This window comes from Rhinolophus sinicus, linkage group LG05, assembly GCF_036562045.2.
Source record: "Rhinolophus sinicus isolate RSC01 linkage group LG05, ASM3656204v1, whole genome shotgun sequence".
Classification (NCBI taxonomy): Eukaryota; Metazoa; Chordata; class Mammalia; order Chiroptera; family Rhinolophidae; genus Rhinolophus; species Rhinolophus sinicus.
In genome coordinates this window covers 183,007,552-183,033,331 of record NC_133755.1, presented here as the reverse complement: position 1 = coordinate 183,033,331, position 25,780 = coordinate 183,007,552, and the positions used below count along the sequence as shown (strand labels likewise).

The 25,780-nt window shown below is 51.9% G+C and overlaps 1 protein-coding gene across 1 annotated transcript; it reads right to left on the bottom strand.

The window, feature by feature from the left end:
* Window positions 1-271: 271 nt before the first annotated feature.
* Window positions 272-25,395, bottom strand: KIF25 (kinesin family member 25). Its single transcript, XM_074333971.1, is given in 11 exon segments — window positions 272-411; window positions 1,023-1,046; window positions 1,049-1,177; window positions 1,556-1,756; window positions 3,128-3,279; window positions 4,339-4,515; window positions 5,933-6,082; window positions 8,015-8,089; window positions 23,975-24,053; window positions 24,249-24,583; window positions 25,391-25,395. Coding segments are annotated over 11 exon segments (1,467 nt in total).
* Between the last annotated feature and the right edge of the window lie 385 nt (window positions 25,396-25,780).

Here is a 25,780-nt window from a genome sequence, read left to right as displayed (position 1 = left end):
GAACAGGGAGCTGGCAGAGCAGGCTCGGCTCGGGCCCTTCCTTCTGCCCCGGGGCTGCGCCGTCAGGACCCCCGCCTGGCTGAGGGAGGCTGCCCGGTAGCCTCTTCTTCCTGGGGTCCCTGCTTATGCTCTGGCTTCTGCCATTGTTTATGGCCGTTCCCTTGGAAACCATGAGGTTTACCAAGTCCAAAGTCAGTTTATTTAAAGGGTACGGATATTACCTATAGATTAATGGCAGGAAACACATTAAGGAGGGAAAGCTGCCTCTCCTTCACTGGGGTTTCCGGGGGGCTGGGCGGCCCCGCTCTGCCTGCCGGGCACGCGACCCAAACCCTAGGCTCTGCAGCGTCTCAGCCACATGCTTCTGGCAGGGGGACACACACAGAATCACCAGCAACTTTGCGTCACCTCCTTTAAAAAAAGAAGTAACAGTATGCAGTTGGAAGAATTCCAAGGAAGAAAAGGCATCTGTGGAATACGGCGGGGCCCAAGTGGTGCCGCGTCAGAGCTGCAGGGCCCAGGGCCCAGGTGCCCTCCCCCACCAGCCTGGGGGTTAGGAGATGCCCTGAGGGGCACCTGCTCGGGCTGGGTTTCCCCTATGCACATGCTCCCTCCTGCAGGTCCCGGGAGAGGAGCACCCAGGCCTTCTCCCCCAGGGGATTCGGCCTCTTCCTTTGCTTTAAGGACCAACAGGGAGGGAAGGAAGGAGGAAGGCCTGAGAGGAGGGCACAGGCACCAGGTCCGTCCCCCCCCCCCCCGCAGCCCTGCTCCAAGAACCTTCTACCCTGCAGGAGCCCAGATGAGCTGAGGCTCAGCACAGGCCGCCCTGGACCCCATGTTTCTGTCCCCTCCCCGTGTGCTTGCCTGTGGAGGGAGCTAGTTGTGCACACACTGCTAGGGGTGTTGAGGACAGACAACTGACCCGAGAGCCAGGAGGTCCCCACAGGAGGTGTGGCCGGGAGGAGCTTGCTCCCCGCAGGAGCAGGGTACAGCGGTTAGCTCTTCCAGGGGACACTCCTTACCGAGCGCGTCCTGCAGCATGTGGCGAGCTTGCTCTTCCTGTAGGGGATGTGGCCTCGGCGCTCTGAAAGGGCCCCCAGGACGTCTGCAAGGGCGGCCAGGCTCCGGTTTATAAAGGAAGTTTCGTGAAGGGCTGACCCTGTCACTCCAGACACACCTGGGACAGTCAGAGACCAGCCACATACAGTGAGGATTTGACCAAACTCTTGGGAGGCATCACGACGTGACTCAGAAAAGCAAAAGGGAGACTTCTCGGGAACAGTGGCTTTGAACCAGCCGGGGAGACCCCTCCTCACATTACCATCGTCCTCTGACAAGCTACACGGCCACCAACAGGAGGTGCTCTTACTGGGCACGGACCACCTTCGTTTTGGACTGGCTTGTACAATTGCAGTGGTAAAATGACAATCCATTAAGACATAACGGGTTTGAAATCATGTGCAGAGAGGGACCCCGTGCTTAGGACCCGTGGGGGCCTGCCCGCAATCTGGCTCTGTCAGGACGCCACACCGCAGCCCAGCCGTCACTCACTCACCAACACACTCGCTGCCCGCCAGGTCCACCAGCTGCAGCTTGCCGCACACCTGCTCAGTGTGCCCAGCGGCGCATGCAGGCGGGGCCCCCAGGGACACACTCAAGGCTCTGTGGTGAGCGCTCCGCCGCCCCCCTGTCTCAGGCTGCTGGGGCGCAAGGCAGTCAGGCTCCGTGAGCAGTGATGGATCTGACCCGCGGTCTGCTGCAAGGAGAGTGACAACAGTTATTCCAGAAGCTTCTTTTAGCTTCCCTCCGTGCTGAAGCCTTCTGAATGTCGGGCCAAAGGGCCACACCGCACACACACAGAGGGACCAGCTGCATGACTTCCTCACACACATGGACAGGGAAGGGGCCGTGTCACAGTAACTGGATGCTCTGGGTAAAATATGAACCACCAGCAAGACAAAGCACATCCACTGTGGAAAGCTGGACTGACTGGTACCAAGGAACTCGAATCAGCTTTCTTAGAAAGATCTGCTAATGACATTCATTAAAATCCCAGTCAGAAAAATCTATTCAGCTTTATAGAAATAAGTCCTAAAACTACAATTTCGTTGGGTAAGCCTCCACAAAAATCCTGATCAAGTGTTCATTTTGATGTACATGTTAGTTTTGCTGTGCGCTGTTTCTAAATAGACTGCTTAAAGATTATTTTTAAACCTGAATAGTATACACTTACTGCAGAAGACACAGAAAATACACATACGTAAATTTTTTAAAAGAACATAAATCCACACTGGACCCCCGTGCCCATAAGTGGGGCATGGCAGGTCAGGGCTCCGGGCAGGATGTGCCCACACACTGCCCAGCCCTCCCTGTGGGCAAGGCTGGCCCTGGGACTGAGGAGGGCGAGTTCTGGACTAGGGGCTGCTAGTAATGTGTGTGTCACCTTCACCTCTCCCCGCTTGCAGGGCCACCTTTGAGCCCTGGTGACAAATGGGTCAGGAGCATCCACCCCTCACTGGCCCAGACCCGAGAGAGACGCCTGTGGTGGGCTTGTTGGTGCACAGGAAGTTGGGCCCCAGACCCGCCCACCTCCGAGTGTGGGCTCTGGCAGGTGACCTGGCACTTGCAGACCCTTAGCCCTTGGTCCTGCCCAGCACTGGACGGATGGCAGGACTGGTGTCCTGCAGCCCATGTTCCTGCAGGCCCTGCAGGTGACCCTGGGTCACTACCCTGGCTTTCCTGACCGCCCTCCCCACGTGTGCACTGCTGCTCTGTTAAACTGGCTTCATTTTACGTAGTGGTTTGTAACCTCTTTCTAAACTGAAATCACATTTATACTTTCATTCATGATAAATACACCATATTCCTAGGTACAAATGTGCCCTAGTTTTCTTCCTGTGTTGTATCTTATATCACAAAGCGTTGTCCTCCCTCCCACCCCCAGTGTCCCTTTCTTCTCAGCCTCGGAGCCCAATGGCCTCCTGGGTTTGGGTTCCAGACCCTCCACAGATGTGGCTGCCGTTCCCACCCTCGGGTGCTGCATGAAGCCCCAGGTCCTATGGGGTGCTGAGTCCTTCTTACGTGATTTCTATTATGTGCAACTGACTGGGCACGAACAGCCACTTACCAGCGCTGTCACAGCAGGGGGCTGTGGTGAGAGTCACCGTTATTATCAGGTGAGATTGAGAAGAATGCGCGTGCACGGCCGTGGCCCGTGTAGCCCTGAGCTGCAGACCTGCACCGACAAGCGTCATGCATTCCTGGGCGCTGCAGACAGACCTGCAGATGGGACTGGTGTCAGCAGGAGCGGCCTGGTGTGCGGGCGGGGGCGGCCCCTGCTCCCAGCCAGCTTGTAACACTCGGCTAACGGCAACCTCTTCTGTGAACTAAGTGTTCCTGTTTCAAGACAGTAGATAATCTTATACAAAACATTAAAAAGCACACTTTCCACTTTTATTGGCACTGTCTTTCTAACTGCTTTCCCCTGAAATAATCAACTGTTTGGGAACCAAGTCAGAGGTTCCCCACCTTTTCAGTATCAAGCGTTCTTCTATGTATTATATATGCAAGGACTCCAAGATTTCAAAGTATTTTGTCCATCAAATCAAATATATGAAATAAAAGTTTATTTCCTCATTTGAATTAATGAGATATGACAGCCAATCAGAACTTTCAATCTGCAGGAGGTTTTTTGATCAAAAGCTGGAAGTCTGGTTCTTTGTCACACATGTCCTCGTAAATGTATGCAATCCTTCAGGCCTTTTCAGATGTTAAACAGCTGGCCGACTCCCTCCTTAACTCTGAGACCCCAGGACTGGCCGCCCTGCCTGCACCCTCGTGGGTGAGGACGACGTCGCAGTACCTGCCACCGTGCTGCCAGACCAGGTGAGTCCTTCTGGGGGCAAACCTGACACACAAGTGGACCTGGGGACACGGCTTCAGTAGCATGTTTCTTTAACACGAGGAGCCTTGCTGCTTCACGAGATGACACACGATTGTACCCTGTACCACTGGTGCTCACGGTGGCTGTCAGGGACAGCAGAACCTGAGTGGCCTTGGGCAACTCCCTAACTTCTCCGAGCCCATTGGTCATCTGTAGTGTGGAGGTGATACCTCACCTCTGAATGAAGACACTTTAAAGGATGAATTAATTTGTTTTGATTGTGATTTTAAAAGACAATCCTAAAGTAAATTGAAGGTTGTGCAGCACAGCTGAGCACCACAATACACAGTGAACCATTTCCTTGAGAAAAGGGCAGATCCCGCCTACGGGTCCTCGGGAAAGCCGTGGGTCCCTGAGGCTGGCCCCGCAGGCAGGTGGGCCCGCGGAGCACTCACACACAGGTCAGCGGCGGCCCCTCCTTCCTGCCCAACTTGGTCGTCAACACCTCACACTTGAGCCCAGGCAGCGCTGTGCAAGTATCCTCGGCCAGAAGGTCAAAAACGTCACTGTTATAAACTTCCACGATGGAGACCCCAACCTTTGCCCTCCTTGACGGGTTTTCTGAAATAAGTCTGGGGGGGAGGGGACACAAGAGACTAAACTGTCAGAGGAACTTAGAAAACCCCGTGAACAAGTGGTGGCAGCATGACTTCCGACACGTAATGATCACTGAGCAAACGTGTGCTCCGTGAGCACGGGCCATGACGTCCTATCATCAGGGTCACACAGGTGGGAGGGGATCCCCTTGAATCTGCAGGGTAAACGACTGTCTTGGGAACAAAGTTGTGCCACCTGAGGTATAGCTAGATCAACTAGCTGAGTCATCGGCGCCCTCAGAACCCCAAGCAGTGAAGACACTAGGTCGTCAGCACGTTTCCAGGAACACATTTCTTCACTTTAAAACTTACCCGTTTCAGGGAAGCTCGCATCTGAGCCCTTTACTCTGCCACCCGTCGGTACCTCCGCGGAGCCCTGCCCACGACCTCCCTGACACCCACCCGGGCTCCTGAAAACAACCACGTCTCTTATTTTGGTTTGTCTTTTGAAGTGCTATGTGCTGACTTTACAGAAGTTTAAAAATAAAGATACTGCGCACTTAGAGAAAAACCTCACAGCCCAGGCCAAGGGGGGCTGACCACAAGCTGGGCCCCTCCCGCCTCCCTCCTTCCTCCCTCCAGCCCCTCCATGTCCCTGCTTTGTCCCTGCTTCTGTCCCTTTCACTCCCTCCCCCACCAAGCAACGTGGCTGATGTGATTCTGACCAGTGTGCTTTTCTTGTCCACAAAGACGCCCAAGAACCAGGCCGGACGCCCAGAGTGGTGGACGCTGTTTGTATTTGAGAAAAGTGCGGCCTGGATGTGTCCACCACTGAACTGAGGTTTCATCAGGGGCCACGGAGAGCTATGAACAACGTAACGTCTTCTAATAAACAATTAAGAAAATTAAAAAGACTAACATGGCAGGAAAAATAAATGAAATTCTCTGGTAAAAATAATGGTTGGCAATGAGTTCAGATTTGTCTGATTCTCAGCACTGGGGTTTGCTGGGAGCACCCCAAGGACAGTGACGGAAAGTGAAAAACCCAGGGAGCTGTTTAGAGAGCACCCCCCTCGATCCCACCGCGAGGACAGAGCACAAGCAAAGGGACCTCAGCACCTGACTGCACCCTCCATGTGACAGCCCGTGTCTTTGTGTCACAGGCCTGAACTAGACATTTCCTATCTACACAACAATAAGGAGGTAATTTGAAAGGTTTTCTTGCATTAAATTAAGAACATGTTTGTTTCATGCGTTGGCTTATTTCTCCCACATGCCTTGACTCATTGTCTAGATTCTGCCAACTCGTCTTCAGCCCTCATCCTGAAGAAGCAAAGTGCTCGAGACGCAAGACACACAGTTACAATGCAGGGTGACACTGCCCACCGCTCCCCTCCCTGCACAGCTGTCATGTTTCTTTGCTCATTGTCACCCGTTACTGCCACCGAGGTACCTGAAGAGTTCCTCAGTCGCTCTGGGGACAAGTCCCAAGTCGCTGTGACACTCCAGGGGCAGGACAGGCCCCTCTTCAGAGTGCGGGCCCAGCATGGAGTACCTCTGTCCGCTCCCCGTCTGTCCGTAGGCCGTGGTGCAGACGTTGTGCCTAGGAGTCCAGGCACACCTTAGTGCAGCCAGACACGCCCGGTCTGGCCATACCTGGGACTGAGAAAGACATCCCTTGCACGAAAAGCTTCCCTGCATTTCACTGTGACCCTCTGTGACATGTTCCTTCTAAACCAGGCTTTTGTGTGACCATGGCCATTTTTTGCTAACCCAGCCTGTTGCTGCTAGGTTACACAGGGTGGATTAAATCATAGTCACAGCTGCACACGCACAGCTGTGTCTCATGCACACCAATTTCTCCTCGGTGTCTCAGCATTCCCCAGTGGCAGACAGCGGCTGGTTCTGGCCACCGCTCACAGCCCACTCGCCAGCCAGACCCTCCTCGGCACCACCTCTTCCAAGCTCAGTGCAGTGGTGGCTGCCGGGCTTACCGTGATGCCTACAGAAGGATCCGGAAGTCTGCCTATTTACTACTGAGGTCCTAAAAATGTTCTTCCCGCTGCAGATACGACCACTAGCATTGCTCACAACAGTCACACTAAGGTCGCATCGTGTCTTGCCCTTTGTCATCCCAACGGACCTGGGTTTTCATGTTGTCATCAGCCAGAATGGGCAATGTCTCTGTGACAGGCTGGCCTGGTCCCTGCAGCCCTACACTCTGGGGTTACTTCACGGCAGCTATTTCGCAAAACACAAGGGCTATGGACAGACGCCTACATTTTCTTCCGGTTGTGCTATTAGCCCAAAATGTCCACTGGAAGACTGAAACATTTGAAGGAATATTTGAAATAAGTTTACGATACAAATGTATATTCCTGGCCGTGGACAGGCAGGTGAGCCTGGCCCACCACACTGAAACGCTAAGTCCTGTTCCCCGCCAGCGTCTCCGGGGCAGATGAAAGGCCCCCAGGCATGCATGTCTGCTGCACCTGCCCTGAGGAGGTGGACGCGAGTTTCAGTTTCTGAGCAGGGGGAGCCCTCTGACCATGGCAAGTGCGTCGGCTCCTAAAACGACCTTTCAGACCCTGTAGGGAGGTGGAGAAAACAGAAGCAGCTCGGGACATAAACTGATGGCATCTGTTTCATATTTGTAACAGAAAGGGAACTCTGGCAAAAATCATTTTAACCACCACGCCTTTTTTTACTTCTGGAATCTGCTTACTTAAAAGACTCCAACTTTAAAAACAAAAACGGAAAAAACAGCCTCTTCTGCCATTTTCAGTGTAGAACTTTTTTGGATGGACATAAAAATCTGAAGGAAGAGTCGAAACAAAAATCTCATGGCGTGGGCGGTGGGTGGTGTGCCTCAGAGACCCGCAGTCGGTTGGTCCCCGCGGCTGTGACCTGCCACCGCACTGCCTTCGGGCACACATGCTGCCCTTCAGATGCCAGAGAGCTCTGGCTAGAAAACAAGGCTGTGATTGCCCTTTTCGTCTTGTTGAAGTTGGCGGCGCAGGAGCCTTTCTGGGCAGGCCCAGCTCTGTCCCCACCAGCACTTCCGCATGGGCCCTTCCTCCAAACTGGAGTCTCCAAAACACCCTGTTGTGGGAAGTCTGGGCGTGGCACGTCACTGCGAAAGAAGCCCCTCTGTCCCTGTCTTTGATATCAGCTGCAGTGTTTTCCACGGGTGGAAGGCTCACTCCCAAAGGGACCCACCCCTCAATCTAATGCTAACACTCTTAACAGACTCTTAGAAAATTCCAGGATGTGAAAAATCCTGGAGAGAAAAACGCAGCCATCAGTGCAGCCTGAAACCTGCATGGATGTAACACTGTTTGGACCCCGAGGTCCAGTAATTCCTGTCGTGTCCACCCTTCCCCCTCTCATGGACACAGGGAGCCAACACTGGCCATGGGTTTGCACTACAGGCACATCACATGCTGAGACTCCAACGTTACATTCTCATTCCCAGCAAGAACAAGACCCAATTGCTGTGCCTGGAACTGGGGTAACGGACCGGAAACAGTTTAACTCACCCGTCTAAGATGTCAGCAGGGGGTGCACGTCTCCAAACACCTCTCTCTGGGGTTCAGCTGGCCCGTAAACCCTGAGAGGCACAGTGAACGGATGCGTTAGTAAAAGGAAACAGATCTATGTACCCAAACCTCAAAACCCGGGGAAATAGCATCCCTCCTGAACTTCCCATGCACGCCCCCAACTCAGTCAACATTCACAGTTTTCATCAATGAAAGATGAACTTTATTACTTTTCAGTGTAACAGAGCTTCAGAAAGAGTGAGATTCATTTCCTGCTATAAAAATGTAAGAAGCAGGGATGGAGAGAAACACTTGCAAAGCAGAAAGAAAAAGCAAGCAAACAAGAAAAAAAAGAAAGGGCACCACATAATTCCCATGTAATTAAACCAGCCCAAGTGGGTCCTACAATAATGCAAAAATCATAGCCCGGGCAATATGCAATATTTAATTTCATGTTCAGGCTCCTGAAAACCCTGCTTTCCTCGGCCCGGTCAGTGGAGCAGAACAGTAATGGCATCGTGGGGCTGGTGGCCCGCTGTGCAAAGGGGGGTCATGTGGCTCCATGTGTACAAGCAGGAACCAGTAAAGCTAAGCAGGAAGTCGACTCCAAGAGGTGCAACCCATCGCACAACTGGAACACGAGTGGGTGCAGTGAAGGGCAGTCGGTGCCCGACGACCAAACGTGTCACACACACCAGTGGTCACTCGTGTCACCATCATGTACGCTTTGATATTGAGCTTACTTCCCGGAAACACAGGTTTTTATTTAGCTGGAACCAAATTTCTCTCTTCTTTCATTGTCAAAATGTGTGACAATGTCTGACTGACCCATGTCATCTCTAGAAGCAGGACCAGTTTTTAATGTCATGGTATGTTGCTCATTGTGCGTGACTATGTGGCCACGTAGAGCACGTAACATGGTGCTAAGCTCTTAAAAATGGGTCTTAACTCTTCATTCCCCACCCCCCACCCCAAATCCCCAAACTACAAAAGCAGACAGAACAGGGAGGGAGCCGGGGGTGCCGTGCATCCCACGGGGACCCTGGCCCAGCTCCACCGGAAGCCCGCCCTCGCCACCCACAGCCTTTCGAGGAGACCTCGTCTCCACGTCACCTGGGAACGTTTCTGTATGTGTCTCCAGAGGGCGACGACTCTTTTAAAAATTAGAACAGCATCACCAGTAGCCTTTGCTCCTTTGCAATTAGTCAAAATGATGGGACAAACTGTACCCTTTATTAATCAAATCCTAACGCGACCTTTGCATCTGTGTAACTTTGCTTTACATGTCATCTTAAAACACACTTACCTTTCAAAAGTAAATGTCTTATTGATGGAAGGGTGACAAGGCCGACTGCATTTCACCAGGACGGTTTCCTGGCAGAAAAGAGTGAACGAAGTGCTAGGTGGCGGGGCTGCGTCCACAGCAGGGCACAGAGACTGGCACAGCACAGCCCCGTCCTGTGAACCGCCCCGGAACACAGCTACGCGCGGACGTCCGCTACTGCGTTTACTGCCCACACGGTGAGTAGCTGACACAGGGGCCATGTGGCCTCAGACTTGGGGGAACTGCCTCTGGCCGTGGGGAGGAGCTTGCAAGCCTGTGACACAGGGACGCATCGAGTCCATTGGGAGCAGCCGGCCTAGGCCACCGAGCGAGGTCACGTGAGGTGTGAGACCTTCCAAAGACTAAAGACGTCACAACTCACTGTATGACTTAACGGTACCTGCTGGAACTAAAAGGTTTCTTTTCTAAACACACTGTTAAACTATTTTCCTCGGTGGCAGCCTGTGTGGAGAGAAGCAATTTTCAGCAAGAAATGCAGCGTTAGCTTAGCCTCACTTAAGCAAAGAAAAAATAAGTCTTTTGACTTCTTTCCAACTGTAAAACAAAATGCAAATTCATGAAAAAACGGGTACAGGAAGAATTAGTAAAAAAACCAAGCGCAACAATTTCAGTGGCGAACGGCATACAGACATTTGTTTTTTCCATAGAGGTAGCGGGTGGTACCAGAGGTCAGCTCTTCTCACACAGACACATTCATCTGTGGACATGAACACGTGTCTAACGAGTGGCCTGTTCGGGTACCGGGGCCAAGAGCTTTTGTTGTAGAAGTGGTTGCTGTTCGTTACTTACTTACCATGAAAAGCTCGGGCCTGGGCTCCACGCTACGGTCCCTGGTGTGAAATGCTGATGTCACTGGAGAGGGGCACCTGTGCTGCCCTCATAATCAGAGGTGAAACCCTGTGCGCTTGGGTGGGCTGTGCTCTGCCAGCCTCTGAGCCATGCTGTGGATGCAGGTCCTTAAAGCCGCTGCTGTGGGCCTGGGCTGAGCCCCGACTGCCCCCGGAGCGTCTGCCCCTCCCCCCACTGTGCCGCGCTGCTGCTGTGGAGGGAAATGGCCCCTGACCAGCCCCCAGCTGGCCCACTGCCCTTCCTGTCGGCTGTTTACACTGATGCCTTAGAAATGTTTCCAAAATGCAAATTAGACAAGAAGGGAGTGTGTGACGTCACTGAAACCAAAGCGAGCCAGTTAAGAAGCAGTGAGGGAGTGGTGGCGAGTGTCCACGATGCCGAGAAGTCACTGAGTCCTCAATCGAAGCTGCTGACTGGGTTTGGTAGAGACTAAGAGGGCCTCTGCTTCCATGACGAAAAGTCACTGGGACGGATGGGATGGAGACCAGGCCACGGTGACTTTAGCAGTGAAGCAGAGGCCGGGTCACTGAGAGGGTCCGCCGAGTCTGTCACACCTGTCACTGCCAAGCCACCCTCATCTCATCGACACGAAGGAAGACCTGTGTGTGGCTGGACCTCCACACGGCTTCCAAGGGGGGAGTCTTATTCTCAGGGGAGACATGAATCGAGACTTCATTGTCTACTAGAATACCTGAGCACCTACTGCGTGCCAGAAACTGTCAGGAGACACACATTCTGATATAGTAACAGTAATGTCATCATGTAAGAATAGGAATGTCCTCGGTGGCAGAAGGGGCTCTAAATCCTTTCCACGCTCAAACTCTGAAATAAGATGCAGGAACAAAAGCTCAGACACTCGCCAGCACGCAGGGCACTGGCCTCGTCAAGGGCAGAACCCCAGGCTCCTGGCTCCCAGCCCTGGACAGAGTCTGACCACGGCCTTGGTCCCCTGCTCCCTCCCTGCGGCCTATTTTCATTTTCCTGTTGCCTGGTTGTGGTGGCCGTCCTTTCATATGGTGCCAACATGTAATCCTAGCTCCCCGGGTGAATTGCACAGGAACACATCCCCCCTCCAAAGTGTTTTACTGATGTCTTCAAATGCCTAAGTTTGAACCATAAAGAGAAACAAATGAAAAATACTAAGTTTACAAGGTCTCACCCAAAAGCTCCAGGGACACCATGGAAGGAACATGAAAAGCCATAAAAACAAGCCAGAATCTGAAGCTCCCCAGGGCGCTTAGAATGTCATCCCACAGTATGATCGCTGCATTTTAAAGAACATCAGAAAAGACACCAAGGGCAAACTTGAACTTTTGCAAACACAACTGGAATGTTCTTTCCTGCCCACCTATGCCCCTCCTCGTCCACACACAGCCCTGCATCTCCCAGGTGAGCCTCGTTCTCCTTGGGCTTTCAGAATCATTTCCTCTGCTCCAAGCCTTTGGGCTCTGGATCCCTTTCAGGACAGGAACGGCCCAGGTCGGAGCCGTTTCCTTGGACAGACAGCTGGACTCCGGGTTCCACAGGACGTGTGTCAGCACACCGGCCTCGTGGAATTACAAGGCCCAAACCAGGGAACATGAGAGAGGTAGCTGGCTCCGGGTCGACAACCAGTGACGTTATTTTCCTCACATTGAGCTGCTTTATCATCTAGTTTCTTTGTATCCGACCCCCTGGGATGGCTTTCCAGACACTTAGGGCATAAAATTCCTGGCCGTCAACTCAGTCATCAAATTCTAGAGGCAAAAGTAAGTGGATGGGACGCAGGCAGGTTTGGGAGGAAGGTCACTCAGCGGCGACGAGTTATCCGGAGGATGCACATGACCTGGACTGCAGTGTGATAGACAGGGGCTAAATGAGACTCGAGAAAGTTCCACCGCAGGACAGACAGCACCTGATGACGGGCTAAGTCGAGGAGTCGACTGACTCCCAGCTCCCGGCACCAGCAGCGAGGCAGACAGATTCATCACTTGTTGAGATGGGGGAACAAGAAGAGTGGACCCGAAGGGGAAATCAGGAATTCTGTTTTGGGTGTTTAAGTCTAAGATCCGCACGAGCCGCCCCCAGATGCCTGCTAGGCAGCTGGACATATGGATCTGAAGAGTGGGCGTGAGGCAGCTGCACCCCCCCCACACACAGCCGGGACCCCTGTGGGGGGAGGCACGAGGCACGTGGGGGCAGCTGCAGGCCTGTGCCTTCGGTACAGCCAAGTGCCTGCACTGGATGCCAGCAGTCCCGGCCATGTGCAGAGCCGGCTGAGCCTGAGTGAAAGAACAAGGGCCACACAAAACTTGGATCTTGAAAATTTTGTGTCAGGTTTGCCAAATCCATCAATCTTCATCAAGCACCTCCCTAAAAATAGTTTTGACCTCAACTATCTTTGCGCAAGAATCACTTGATCCATTGGCTCAGCGACATTTGGAAACTCTAGTCGGCAACTGTCAGACTGAACAATGTTAACACGTTGCGTACGGATCACGAGAATCTTCACGAGGGATTTAAACCCCGCCATACGCAACGTGTTAAGAAGAATGAAAACTCAGCGAGAACCACCGACCGCCAGACAGCTCAGCACAGAGACCCGTTCCCCCACTTCTGATTACCAAACAAGCAGCAGTAGATTAAATGAAAAACACAAATAAATAACCCTTAAGACAGCAAGAATGAGGGCAGTCGCCAGCCTCTCCCCCCGAGGTTGATTTTATTTATAGGTTGACCCCAGAACTATTAGATGTGACTGAGACGGCAAATTGAAATGAAGTGCTGTGTTATGCATCCAATACAAACTCCAACTCCCTGTAGACTTTGGAAACGAAAACAGAAGGTGGAAGCCAAGAGTTACAATGTCACAGTATTGACACTTGCGTTTTCAGCAGATTTGCTGATATGAAGTCCTTTAACAAACAGGTCTATTAAATTAGGAAATAACTTGGATTCTGCTGATTTTTAAAAACATAATCCAAAATGTTGCAATCAAAAAAAATTTTATCTTATCTCGATGAGTAAAATATTTTTTAAAAACTCTCAAACTTCTGAATTTGAAGAGTGAGTAGGACTTCGAGAAGGACCAGATGAAAACGGCAACAACAGCAGCAATAGTAGTAACGAGGCCCCAGCTGGCGGGGACCAGGCCTCGGGCTCAGGACACCCTCCCACTGACAGCCCCTGAGTGGGACAAGAGCGCCCACATGCTCGGGACGGGAGGAAAGGCAGTTCCGTAACCACACATCCTCACCGGTCTTCACCAATGAAAGCCAGGGATCAGTAAGACGCCCCGAGGGCAACTGTTACCTCAGGTTCCTAACAATGAAGGCTGAACTGGTCGCCTTTTGCTTGACTCAGTAATACTGGTGCTTCAGACAACATACATGGCACCAAATGATAGAACAAAAACACTCCAAAACAAGGAATGTTTTTAAAATGGTCATTTCCAGAGACTTTGTCAAGGAATTTTTAAAATACAGCCGTAACAATTTCCTTGCTTCTTTGTACAAAATAAAGCCATTGCTCCATCGACTGGAACTACTAAAAGAGGGTTGCTGAGGTTTATGATATGGAACCGTAACAATGCAGAGTCAAACCACAGGCACATGGGAAAGAGAAACCGACTTAGAAGGGATCAGTACAAGATAAAACAACGTCTCCGTAACAAGCCTTGTAACCGAGGTGGCCTGGGACTGCCATGTTAAATTCAGAATGAGCCGTGTCACCTGGAAGTTTAGCATCCAGAGGCTCTCCAGCCCCGTTTTGTGGTAGTCACGCTAAGCCAGAGTGAAACCTAAGCCAGCATATAATGAACTGTTACCTATGGAGACGCTCAAACATGCACAAAAATGGAGGAACTGGTCTAAGGAGCCCTCCCGTGGCTTCTTTGACACCCGGCTGACCTTGTGTTATAAATACTGCTGCTCAGCCCAACTCCCATGTCGCTGGCATAGTTTAAATTGCGTATCAGACAACACATCAATGATTTCAGTCTGTATTCAACTGTCAGGGACCTTCTGTGAGCATCACAACCATGCCAACAGGAATGTCACGTGATGAAGTTAGCATCACCCAAAACCTGGCTGTCCCCAACATGTGTTTCCAATGGCTTGTTCGCGTCAGGTCCCGCGCAAAGCCCACGGCTGTGGTCCCGAGCCTCCCAGGTCTCTCGCTCCACGGTTCTCTCGCTCCCTTTGGCTAGCCGTTGGCTTTTGAAGAAATCAGGTCATCTGTCCTGTGAAATGTCCCTCTTTCTGATGTGGCTGATTGCTTCCGCACCTTTAAAATGATGGACCCTGAGACTTAATTAGATGCCCTGTGTTGGCTCAGACTCCCTGTCGTGGGCTGTGTGTCCATCACCAGTTCCTAAGCTCCACACATCTGCTTCCGGCGAATCTGCAAGTGCCTGGGGCCTATAGAGGGTCCCTGAACCTCCCGTTGCCATCAGGACTCCAAGTGGTGATTTCCCAATCCCATCATTTACTGGAACTTATTAGCTAGATTTTCCTACAAACAAAAACTTCCCAAACTATTCATTTACCCTGAAACGCACTTGATCGGGAAGGCATCATAAGTGTTTCTTTCTCTTTATCACCATTCACAATAATGGGCTGACACTCCAGCACTCTCCACAGGGGATCCGTGGGATTTGAAACCACTAACAATAGCTATGAACCGAATGAAGGTTGTTACGGAAGCACATGTTTCAGCCTGGCTCAGTCATTCCGTCAGCTCCGTTTCGTGGGTGTCCCGTTGAGTGGACTCTGCATTCTGTGGACACGACCACACTGCCTGATGCGTCCCTTGCTGTGGGCCTCATCCTGCACATACAACCTGCAATCACCTAGGGAGCCCCACTTCCTGGTACTTAGGGGGCCCCACCTGGGTGCTGGGGTTCGCACTGCTACCTCTCGGCTTCTTTTTGTAGATAAAGCTAAGAAATACGTGCGTTTAAAGGGAAAACCAATTGGAATTCATGGTGTTGTTAAATGAATTAAACAAGAAGCCAGGAGACTGAGGCTGCGTGGCTCTGCCGGCCTAGGTGGCCGACCCCAAACCTAAGCCTGTGAGTGCCTTAAGGTCAGGACATGGACACGCTGAGGACAGCCCCTCAGGCAGCCACTTGGCTGGAAGCTGCCGCCACTCAGTCACTTCCTGCTTTGCTTCTGCACCTTCTCTGCTTAAGTGTGTGCCCTGGCTTCTGCCCTCCTCACCACTTCTGGTTTGGCACTAATTTAAATTGATTTTTGCTCAAATAAACTCTTAAAAATTGAATACATCTGTTCAAGTTTTAACAGTAGATATGTCTGTTTCAAACTTGAGGCTACAATTTCATTCTTAACTTCACTGGTGTTATATTAGTATTTCTTTTTTTTTATGCTGTTTCTTTTTTTTTTTTAATTTATTTTTTAAATTTATTGGGGTGACAATTGTTAGTAAAATTACATAGATTTCAGGTATACAATTCTGTATTACATCATCTATAAATCCCATTGTGTGTTCACCACCCAGAGTCAGTTCTCCTTCCATCACCATATATTTGATCCCCCTTACCCTCATCTCCCACCCCCACCCCCCTTACCCTCTGGTAACCACTAAACTATTGTCTGTGTCTATGAGTTTCTGTTTCTCATTTGTTTGTCTTGTTCTTTTGTTGTTTTTGGTTTATATACCACATATCAGTGAAATCACATGGTTCTCTGCTTTTTCTGTCTGACTTATTTCGCTCAGCATTACACTTTCAAGATCCAGCCATGTTGTCACAAATGTTCCTATATCATCTTTTCTTACCGCTGAGTAGTATTCCATTGTGTATATAGACCACAAATTCTTTATCCATTCATCTATCGAAGGACATTTTGGTTGTTTCCATGTCTTGGCCACCGTAAACAAAGCTGCAGTGAACATTGGAAACACATGTCTTTATGTATAAATGTTTTCAGATTCTTTGGGTAGATACCCAGAAGAGGGATAAAATCCCAATGGCATTTTTTAAAGAAATAGAACAAAAAATCATCAGATTTGTTTGGAACCACAAAAGACCCCGAATAGCCAAAGCAATCTTAAGAAAAAGAACAATACTGGAGGTATCACACTCCCTGACTTTAGCTTGTACTACAGGGCTACAATAATCAAAACAGCATGGTATTGGCAGAAAAACAGACATATAGACCAATGGAATAGAATTGAGAACCCAGAAATAAAACCACATAAATATGGACAGATAATTTTTGACAAAGAAGCTAAAAACATACAATGGAGCAAAGACAGCCTCTTCAATAAATGGTGCTGGGAGAATTGGATAGCCACGTGCAAAAGAATGAAACTGGACTGCTATTTGTCACCATGTACCAAAGTTAATTCAAACTGGATCAAAGACTTAAGCATAAGACCTGACACAATAAACTGCATAGAAGAAAACATAGGTACTAAACTTATGGACCTTGGGTTGAAAGAGCATTTTATGAATTTGACTCCAAAGGCAATGGAAGTAAAAGCTAAAATAAATGAATGGGACTATATGAAACTTAAAAGCTTCTGCACAGCAAAAGCAACCTTCGACAAAATAAAGAGGCCACCAACTGAATGGGAGAAGATTTTTGCAAACAGTGCCTCTGATAAGGGGCTAATATCCAAAATATACAAGGAACTCATGCAGCTCAACAACAAAAAAACAAACAACCCAATTGAAAAATGGGCAGAGGACCTGAAGAGACATTTCTCCAAAGAGGACATACAAATGGCAAATAGACATATGAAAAAATGCTCAACATCACTAATCATCAGAGGAATGCAAATCAAAACCACAATGAGATATCACCTCACCCCAGTCAGAATGGCTATCATCAACAAGACAAATAGTGACAAGTGTTGGAGAGGCTGTGGAGAAAAAGGAACCCTCATACACTGTTGGTGGGAATGCAGACTGGTGCAGCCGTTATGGAAGGCAGTGTGGAGGTTCCTCAAAGAATTACGAATAGAATTACCATATATTGGTATTTCTTATGCTCCAAATTTTAGGTCCCAATCGCACGTTCACTGCCTGATTTGGGGGCTGGAGAGTTAATGAAAGTGAAGGGACTCGCCCGACACAGATCTACTATCAGGAGCCCTGTGGTCCCACAAAAGGAAAACGTGTCCAACGCCTCATTCATCTCTTGTTCCGTAGAAATCAAGGGACAAACGCACTTCCATTAACTAGGACAGTGTGCAACAAGGTGGGAAATTACATTCATGCAGACTCGGGAGGACGCACGGCGGGGGAAGCATCTGGGGACGCTTTGTACCATCGCACAGAGAACCTCACCCACAGTTTGTTAGGGAGATTCACTCACGTCATCCACTGCACGGGCCACTTCTCCAGGCGCGGGGCTGAGGGGAAAAATAGCATTTAATACACATATCACCACACCATTCCTTTCTGGACCCTGACACCCAAACTCTCCAAACCAAACTTTGCTGCCCTCATTTCTTTTCTATTTTCTGGTTCCCCATTCCCCAGCCTTTCGATTTATTTCTTACTCCTTCCCTTCTCTTCCCTCACCTCTTCCTGTATCCATGTCTCTCTTTTTCTATCCTTTTCTTATTTTCATCTCTCCTGCCTCCCTTTTGCTTTTTCTTGAACTTCTTTCTCTTATACCTCAGCTCTTTATTTCATATTTTCATACCCTCTGTACGTGCTGCTTGGAGTGGTACGCGGACCTACGTGAAACATCTCATGTAGAACAGCCTTGGGTTAGAGGCTCCGGAGTGACTGATACAGAAGAAAAGCTTTACCAAGGTCTTTGCCTGTAAGAACTTGGGCCTTTGAAGGCAATCATGAAAAAATAAAGCAACACATTTCAAAACGAAAATCAAATGAGCGTGAATGATGTAAAAGCAAAGACAAGAGCTTCACGAAGCCGCTTGTGAACCTTGGGGAAGTGGAGCGGCCCAGATCAGCGCTGTCCGGCAGAACTTTGTGTAACGATGGGACATTCTGTCCAAATGCCCAACGTCTGCCCTGAAAGTGTGGGTAACGCCACTGAGACCACATTCCCCATTTTATGTCATTTTCATTCATTTAAAGTTACATGACCACATGTGGGAAGCTGTCTTGTTGGGCAGGGCGGGACCCTAATAATGGCAGAAGCAATCTGTAAACAGCCCTGGAAAAGCACATCCATGCACACACCACACGTGATGACGGCAAGCTGCTGGGTTTCACTGTTGTAATCGGTGGGCCCTATTTTCAGGTCCTGCCATAGTTATCGAAATACGTTAAGTACCAAGCTAGTTAAACGTCTTGAAGAAAAAAAAATTCAGTCACTGTCAAAAAGACACAAATGGTTTGTTTCACATTATGGGACCGACCAGGGCTTCCTGAAGACCCGAGGTCAAGTGCTAACATGCTGTGTAAATACAGGGGAGACCTGAGTGGGCAGGACGAGGGGGGATCTATGGTGAGGAAAGTAAACCCGCCGCCGAGACCCACCAGTGGAAGTGGGGCTTCTGGAAGTGCCCGACGTCATGGTGGTGGGAGGGCCTGGCAGTCGGGGTCGACATGGTGGCCATGGGGCAGACACCTCCCTGGGGTGCTTTCCCGTTGGGGTCAGGAGGGGAAGTCAGATTGAGCAGGGCGTTCCAGCAAACATTCAGGTAAATGCATCTCAGGTAATTCTGTGTAATTCATTAAAAGCATCAAAACTTTCTCTGAGTCAGAAATACCGGCTGCGTCACCCCGCAGGGTCTCTGGAGTAATAAAGCAGCAGGCCGCCCTCAGAGGAAGCAACGTGTGGGGGCGGGTGGGAGGGGGACCAGTGCGAGGCCGGCCTGCCATTGCGGGAAGGAGCCTGCACGGCGGCAGCACCCCACCGTGCTTGCTCATCTGGCTGCGCAGAATCTGGGCCAGATTTAAGCCACCTGCCGGAGAGTCTGCTGAGCACGTGTGATTAGCAAGGCCGCTCCAGCCATACAAGGGAACCTCACCCCCAGCACAGACACGTCCTGCTCTGGGACCAGGCTAGGGAAGGAGGGGCACGGCAACTGGCTGCCATTTCTGTATTTTTCCTTAACACACGCACACACACGTGCACACAGAAACATGCACACACACATGTGCACACACAGGCACATGCACACACATGCACACACAGGCACACACACACATGTGCACACAGAAACATGCACACACACACGTGCACACACAGGCACATGCACACACGTGCACATACAGGCGCGCACACACACGTGCACACAGAAACATGCACACACACGTGCACACACAGGCACAGGCACACACGTGCACACACAGGTGCGCGCACACACGTGCACACAGAAACATGCACACACATGTGCACACAGGCACATGCACACACATGCGCACACATGCGCACACACGTGCACACACGTTCACACACACGTGCACGCACAGGCACACACGCACGTACACACACAAAAGCAAATTATCTGGCATGTGAACCTGGATCATCAGACTTGTCATCCAAAGGCAGCAGAGGACGGATACGACAGTGGACTCTGACGTTCCCTTTCAGATCCTGTGACAACAGAGCACGTGCCCATGGACGCAGGAGCGAGGCGACCCACGCTGCTGAGCTGTTTCCCCAGAGAACACACACCGTCACCCCCAGACATGAGCCTCAGTTTCCTGCCCACATCTCGACTTCTGAAAATGTCCCTACGGAGCAGTGAGTACTGTCATTTTTAGCTTTTTAAAAATTCATGTTTACATTCATTCACTTGGCAAATGATTATCACTCGATAGTAAGTATCAAGAAAGCACCTCTCAATGGGCTCCTGGGCTGACGCTTTCAGGCATTTCAGAAGAACTTTCTGAAATTTGGTCCTTTTGCTCATTATGCAGCAACCCAAAGGGCCCATCTAAATAGTGGCATGACGTGATATTGTGGGAATGAAACCGAAGCCCAAGAACCAGCTAGACCAGCAGACCATGCGACGCTGACCCCACACCCTTCCCACAGAGAAGCAGGGGAACCAGCCGGGCTAAGATCTGTGTTGTGGGGAATCCACGTCCAAACAGTCAGGGTTTGGTTTGGCCATGTGAGTCCGGGTGAGGCCGCCACGGGAGGACCCTGCACCCACCAGCACCTTTGCTAAATCTCTGCCTCCATCCGACACCTGTGTGCCCGGCTTTTCGTCCCCAGGTCAGGTCCAGCCTGATGCTCCAGCCTGTTAAAATAGTTTGACTGGATCTGCTATCAAACCCTCTCAAATGTGAACCCTCAAATACAATAAACGTGCCTTTGTATGTCCAGCAAACCACTCATAAGTGTTAGGATCCGAGCAGTGGGGGCCCAGAGGACACCCCGAGCCTCCCATGCCCCGCGAAGGGGTTCCTGGAGGGAGGGGACCGCGGGTCCCTCGTCTCTCCTGCCTGTATGCATGCCCTGCCATGAGCAGGCACCGGGCCGGCACTCTCACGTGTGCACATGTGGCCCTTTCTCAAATGCCTGGCTGATGGCCAGATGCTCTCACCTACCATCTCTCTTTCACAGTTTTATTCTCCTAAGCACTTGCTGGTTTCCAGGGAGTGCATTTTCCCTCCACATACTCAGAAACCAGCCTTTTAGGGACCTGTTCTAACACCACGCCCGGGCTGTGTGGCCACTTTATTCAGCCAGGAGTGAGGTGCAGCCCCTCAGACTCTGATGGGAGTCAATGGCACACCATGTGTTTACAGGCTCTTAGGACTTTTGGGTCTGGGATCCCATAGCGTGAGACCCTGGGTGCTGTTCCCAGGGCTGCAGACTGCAGACCCAAGACCGGCTGCAGCCAGGACCCAGGCTCCTCCACGGTCCAGTGCCGCACCCGAGCTGTGGCCCCTCGGGCGGTTCATGGCCCCTGCCAGATGCCACGCAAAGAGCTTTTGGAGTGGCAGCACCTGGCTTCGTCTACAGCAGCTCAGCGGGGCGGCACCACTGGGCAGATGCTCCAAACAGCACCTGCCTTGCAGCAGCACTCAACAAACGAGCTCCAATGTCAGTGTTGGCGGCGTTGCTGCCAGGCAGGAGCGCATAAAACAGATTTACTGTCACACGCGTCAGTACCACGCAGGGGTTGGCGCGGGTAGGAGGGGCTCTCAGCAAGCTCGCTGTCCTGGCTTCAGGTAGATGACAGTCGCAGAGACTGGCCAAGGAACACCCATAAACGTCAAATATCATGGGAACACATACATCAAAAATCAAAGCCGTCAAATAAGTCACCCACTCTGGCACCCTCTGTGGGTAGATGGAAACCTGAGTCTTGGAACGAGTGAGAGGCAGGCTCAGGGCCCCTGAGGGCCAGGAAGGGAGGGCGGGCACCATCCCCCCACCACCACTCGGGGGTCCTGCTGTGCCCACCTCTGCATCTCCCCACACTCCCCCCAACACGCCCCCCACACACCTCACGCCCGCAGCTCGGCGGGTCCTGTCAGGAGGTCCGACAGGGACTGGCCCAACCCGTGCTCCCCTGCACTGCCACCAGCCTGGCACAGGCCACCGTCCCCGCTGGTCAGATTGCACCTCGCGGCTGCAGTCAGGTCCAGTCACTGCCTCTCGCACCCCACGGGGCCTGCCCCTGTCCCTCTCTGCCCGCGGGCCGTCCCTCCCACCCCATGTCCCTGCTCAGGTCCCCCTCGAGGTCCCCCTCCAGCACCTTCCTCTGAGCCACCAGGTCGGTGGGACACGGTACGCGGATGGCCTGCTCACCACCAGGCTGTTGTGAAGCTGCTTCCTCCTCTGCCTTTCAAGGTGACGTTGTGCCTTCATTTCCTGTAAGGACCTCTCAAGGTGAAGTGCCTTGGCCTGCCACGCTGAGAGGACGATTGCACCCCAAGTTAGAAAGAGGTGCGTGGGCCCACCCCGTTGCTTCCAATCACCTCGTCGGACAGGACACTGTGAGGAGGTCCCAGCGACCAAACACTGAGCTCACCCATGACTGCCCTGGGAGAAGCGTGGTGCAATCGGTGCGTGCTGGCAGGTCACATGGCAGCCACCGTGCCCACTATCTGAAGCACCGCGAGGGATCGACCAAATGCCCTGGGGCTGGAGGGAGAGCCCTGCATCTCGGGGGCAAGGGGCTACCTTGGGCCACCACATCCTCAGCTGGCAAGTAAGGACAATGGCTTCTCAACTGCAGTGACAATACAGGATCGATGGGGGCTGGGCACAAACACGCGAGGGCCTCCAGGTGTGTCCGGCCGAGCCCAAGGTCTGACACCTGCGTGCCAGGCTCACTCTGGTGGCAGCAGGACTGCATGTGTCAGTCTGCGGAATCCCTGTTCCTGCCGGACCCCAGAGCGAGGCAGCGCCTAGGGTTAGGGTCACGTCTTACACGGCAGAGCCTCGAGCTGCAGCTGTGCTCGCTCCATGGCTTTCATGGTTTCAGAAGGACAGTCCCGGTGTTGGTCCTGGCAGTTTCTGAAAAGTTGCGCAGAAGAGGAATGAAGCTCTTTTATATCTTGTTTCAGTTCCTATAAAATAAGAATGCGATTAACACAGTTACCGTTGGCAGCCATCACAGCACAATTATGCCTCACAGAAGCATCTGTCCACAGTTAACGTAGCCAGACAGCAATTTATCACGAACGGAGTCTGTTCAAAACCAGAGTCTGACGCCCGTCACCACGGCCTGTGGCACCTTCAGGTGGGACGTGAGGCCACGCCCACTTCTGGATTTGACCCAGGTATGGGTTTTGCACTACACAGAGCAGCCTGTGTGGTTTCATACGCCCACATATGTGAAGCAGTCACGAAAATAAACTGATTCACCGGTTTCCTGGGGAAGTGCACCCGTTGCATGGTGGGGAAAAGCCAGGCGCAGGCCGTCTCTCTGTCTGCTGTTTACTTCCTTGCAATGTTGGCACAGTCCCCCTCCTGACATGGGAACGAAGCTCTGGTGTCTTATCCAGACCACCTTCTGGAAGTCCAATTGTCAAGAGCTCACGGTGAGAACAATGCAGGCCGAGCGACCTCGCTGGGTGGGTGTGCTAAGGTATCCCAGGCCCGGCGGTCGTTACGGAACTCCAGGAACCATGCAGCTGACGGGCGCGTCCTGCGTGATGGCCCAGGGATGGCAGCCAGTGCCCTGCTGCACATCGGGTCTCAGAATTAAACCTCGGAGTCGCGCCTGAGCTTAGAAGTTCTGTCAGTCTTTTCTCTCCTAGGAAATGGAGACTGCTTCCATGTTTGGGAAATATTTTGATAAAATATCGGAACTAAATTGAGTTATTTTTATTATGTGAAACGCAGACAGTTATACATTTCACTCAGAGATGGATTGATTTCACACAGTTGGAGGAGAATTAAGAATTAATTCTATATAAATCCATTCTAAACACAGTAAACCAGTTCATGGGGGAAAACACCTCTAAGTGGGGATTAATCCTGTCGGCAGATGGTGTTTTGTTGTTGTGATAATGACCTTTGCTTCCTTCTAATTCTCACCCGGTTGCATTGTTTATAACAAAAGGTGAACAATGCTCTTAATCAAAGGTATAAAAATAGGCACAGTTTCACCCTGGAGAATGGCCAAATGTGCTACACAGAATAACGACTTTCCCACCTTTCCTTCTGGAATCTCCAGTGTTTAAAGGTGCTGTTCTGAGGACACGCGGCAGTAGCTTGTTTCACGAGGCCTGTGCAAAGCAGGGCTCGCCCATGTGATGTTAACGTAAAGCTGAGAACCACTGCTGGGCGCAGGAGCTGTCTGAAGCAACCCCGCTCGCGGCCCAATGTTCCCTTCCCGTGTTTGCTCGGGTCCCAGCCGCCTGTGCCACCTGAGGGGCGTCTTGTCCTCAGGGAGTGTGGGAAAGCAGAGCTCCAAAGCCGTCATGACCACCGCGGTGACCTTCCCGTCTGGGGAGAGCAGACGAGCCAACTATCGTGGAAAAGCCGTCGGACGCACAGGAGGCACGCTGCTCCCCAAATGGAGGCACCTTCTCCTTCCCTAAGGTTTCGACAGGCGTGACTTACACAATTCACCCAACACAAGTTATGAGCACGAGCGCCCCCTGTGTAAATGAGGAGCCTGCTTCCGCTCAACCGCTTTACCTGAGCTGCGTGATGGAGCTGCAGCCGGGGTGGGTGCGTCCTGTGCCGAGGCCCCCGCTGGTGGCCGAGCCCTGTGGCCTCGCCACGCCTCGTCCCCATCCTTCCTTGGTACCGTTGTGGAGACAAACAGAAGAGGACTCAGCGCCTTAAAGTGCAGGCGCCGAAGCAGGTGCTTCTCCTCCGAGGGGAGGAGCTCCTCGACCGTCCGCAGGGCCCGTCTCCTACAAGCAGACACTGCCCTGTGCAGCCGCCGCTGCGGCGGGAACCAGCCATGGAGGTGACCCGGCAGTGCACACTGGACCCGGCAGGACCAGTGCGACTCTGGCGACAGCGTCCTGAGGGCAGGGACGGGGAGCCCACGAGGGGAGAGGCAGATTCCAGCAACAGAAAGAACAGTGTGAGAGGAACAGAGGGTGCGTTGAAGGGGGAGAGAGGGTACAGAGGCTCCCGCAGGCCAGGTGGGGAAGGGTGACAAACAGCACTTGCTGAGGGACAGTGCCAAGCCACTGGAGGATTTCTAGAGACCACCCTGGGCCTTCTGTGGACAAGGATGGAGCGAAGAAGGTAAACCGGTCAGAAAGCCAGTGCTGGTTTGGACCTCAGACTCTCGCTGTGGACAGTGCGCGGGGCCAGCACATGCTCAGGGGACAACCTTGCCAGGACTGGGAGACGGATGCGGGGTCGGACATGCAGCCCTTTACACTTCCCAGTTTGGGGCTTGAGCAGCTGGCGGAGGTGCCACTCAGGTACTAGGGACACATAATGAGCTTGGATTTCCACTTTGCTTTGTTTCCCAGAAGTCCACTCGGGTGTTCACACTCTCACACGACATTCTTACACGCGGGTGCATATGCTGGGAAATTGTTCCTCCCTCAGCACTGCAGCCATAATTCCCACACAGTAAAAATATGGTTTAACTGATAGTAAAATGCATATTTTCACCACTTACGCACTGAAATAGACTTAGTGGTGTTAGAAATATTAAGATGGAGGAAGCTCGACAGCCGTGGGGGAATAAGGGACACGTGCTCTCTCATTACCAGGAACCTGCTTCTTATCTTCGGGAAGGAAGGGTGGGGAGGAGAGGGAAACAGGCCAGGACGCAGCCCCCAGGAAGTAAGAGGGACACGCCAGTCACTGACGACATGGCCCCTCCGGTGAGAATGCCAACAGGCCACTGGTTATGGCGCCCAGGACTCCTGACAGTGGGAGTGCAGCTGCGAGTCTGCCCTTGACTGGTGATAGAGCAGAGAGCAGGGGGCCGGGAACGCCATGTGACACATGACACTGTCCATGGGGAAGGACAGCAGTGAAGTCATGCCAGCTGCTGCTGGGGGGAGCCCAGGAGTCTGGAGTCGTGTGCTCAGACAGGCGGTGTGGGCACTGAGACAGCTGGGATGACAGTGAGGGGACAGAGACCCAGACAGTGGCCACCTGTTCCGGGCCGGCTGTGGCGAGGAGGCCCTGCAGCTGAATAGTCGGGGTTTCGGGGTGCAGGCTGGTTGTCAGCAGGCCCTTCCCGAGGTTGCAAG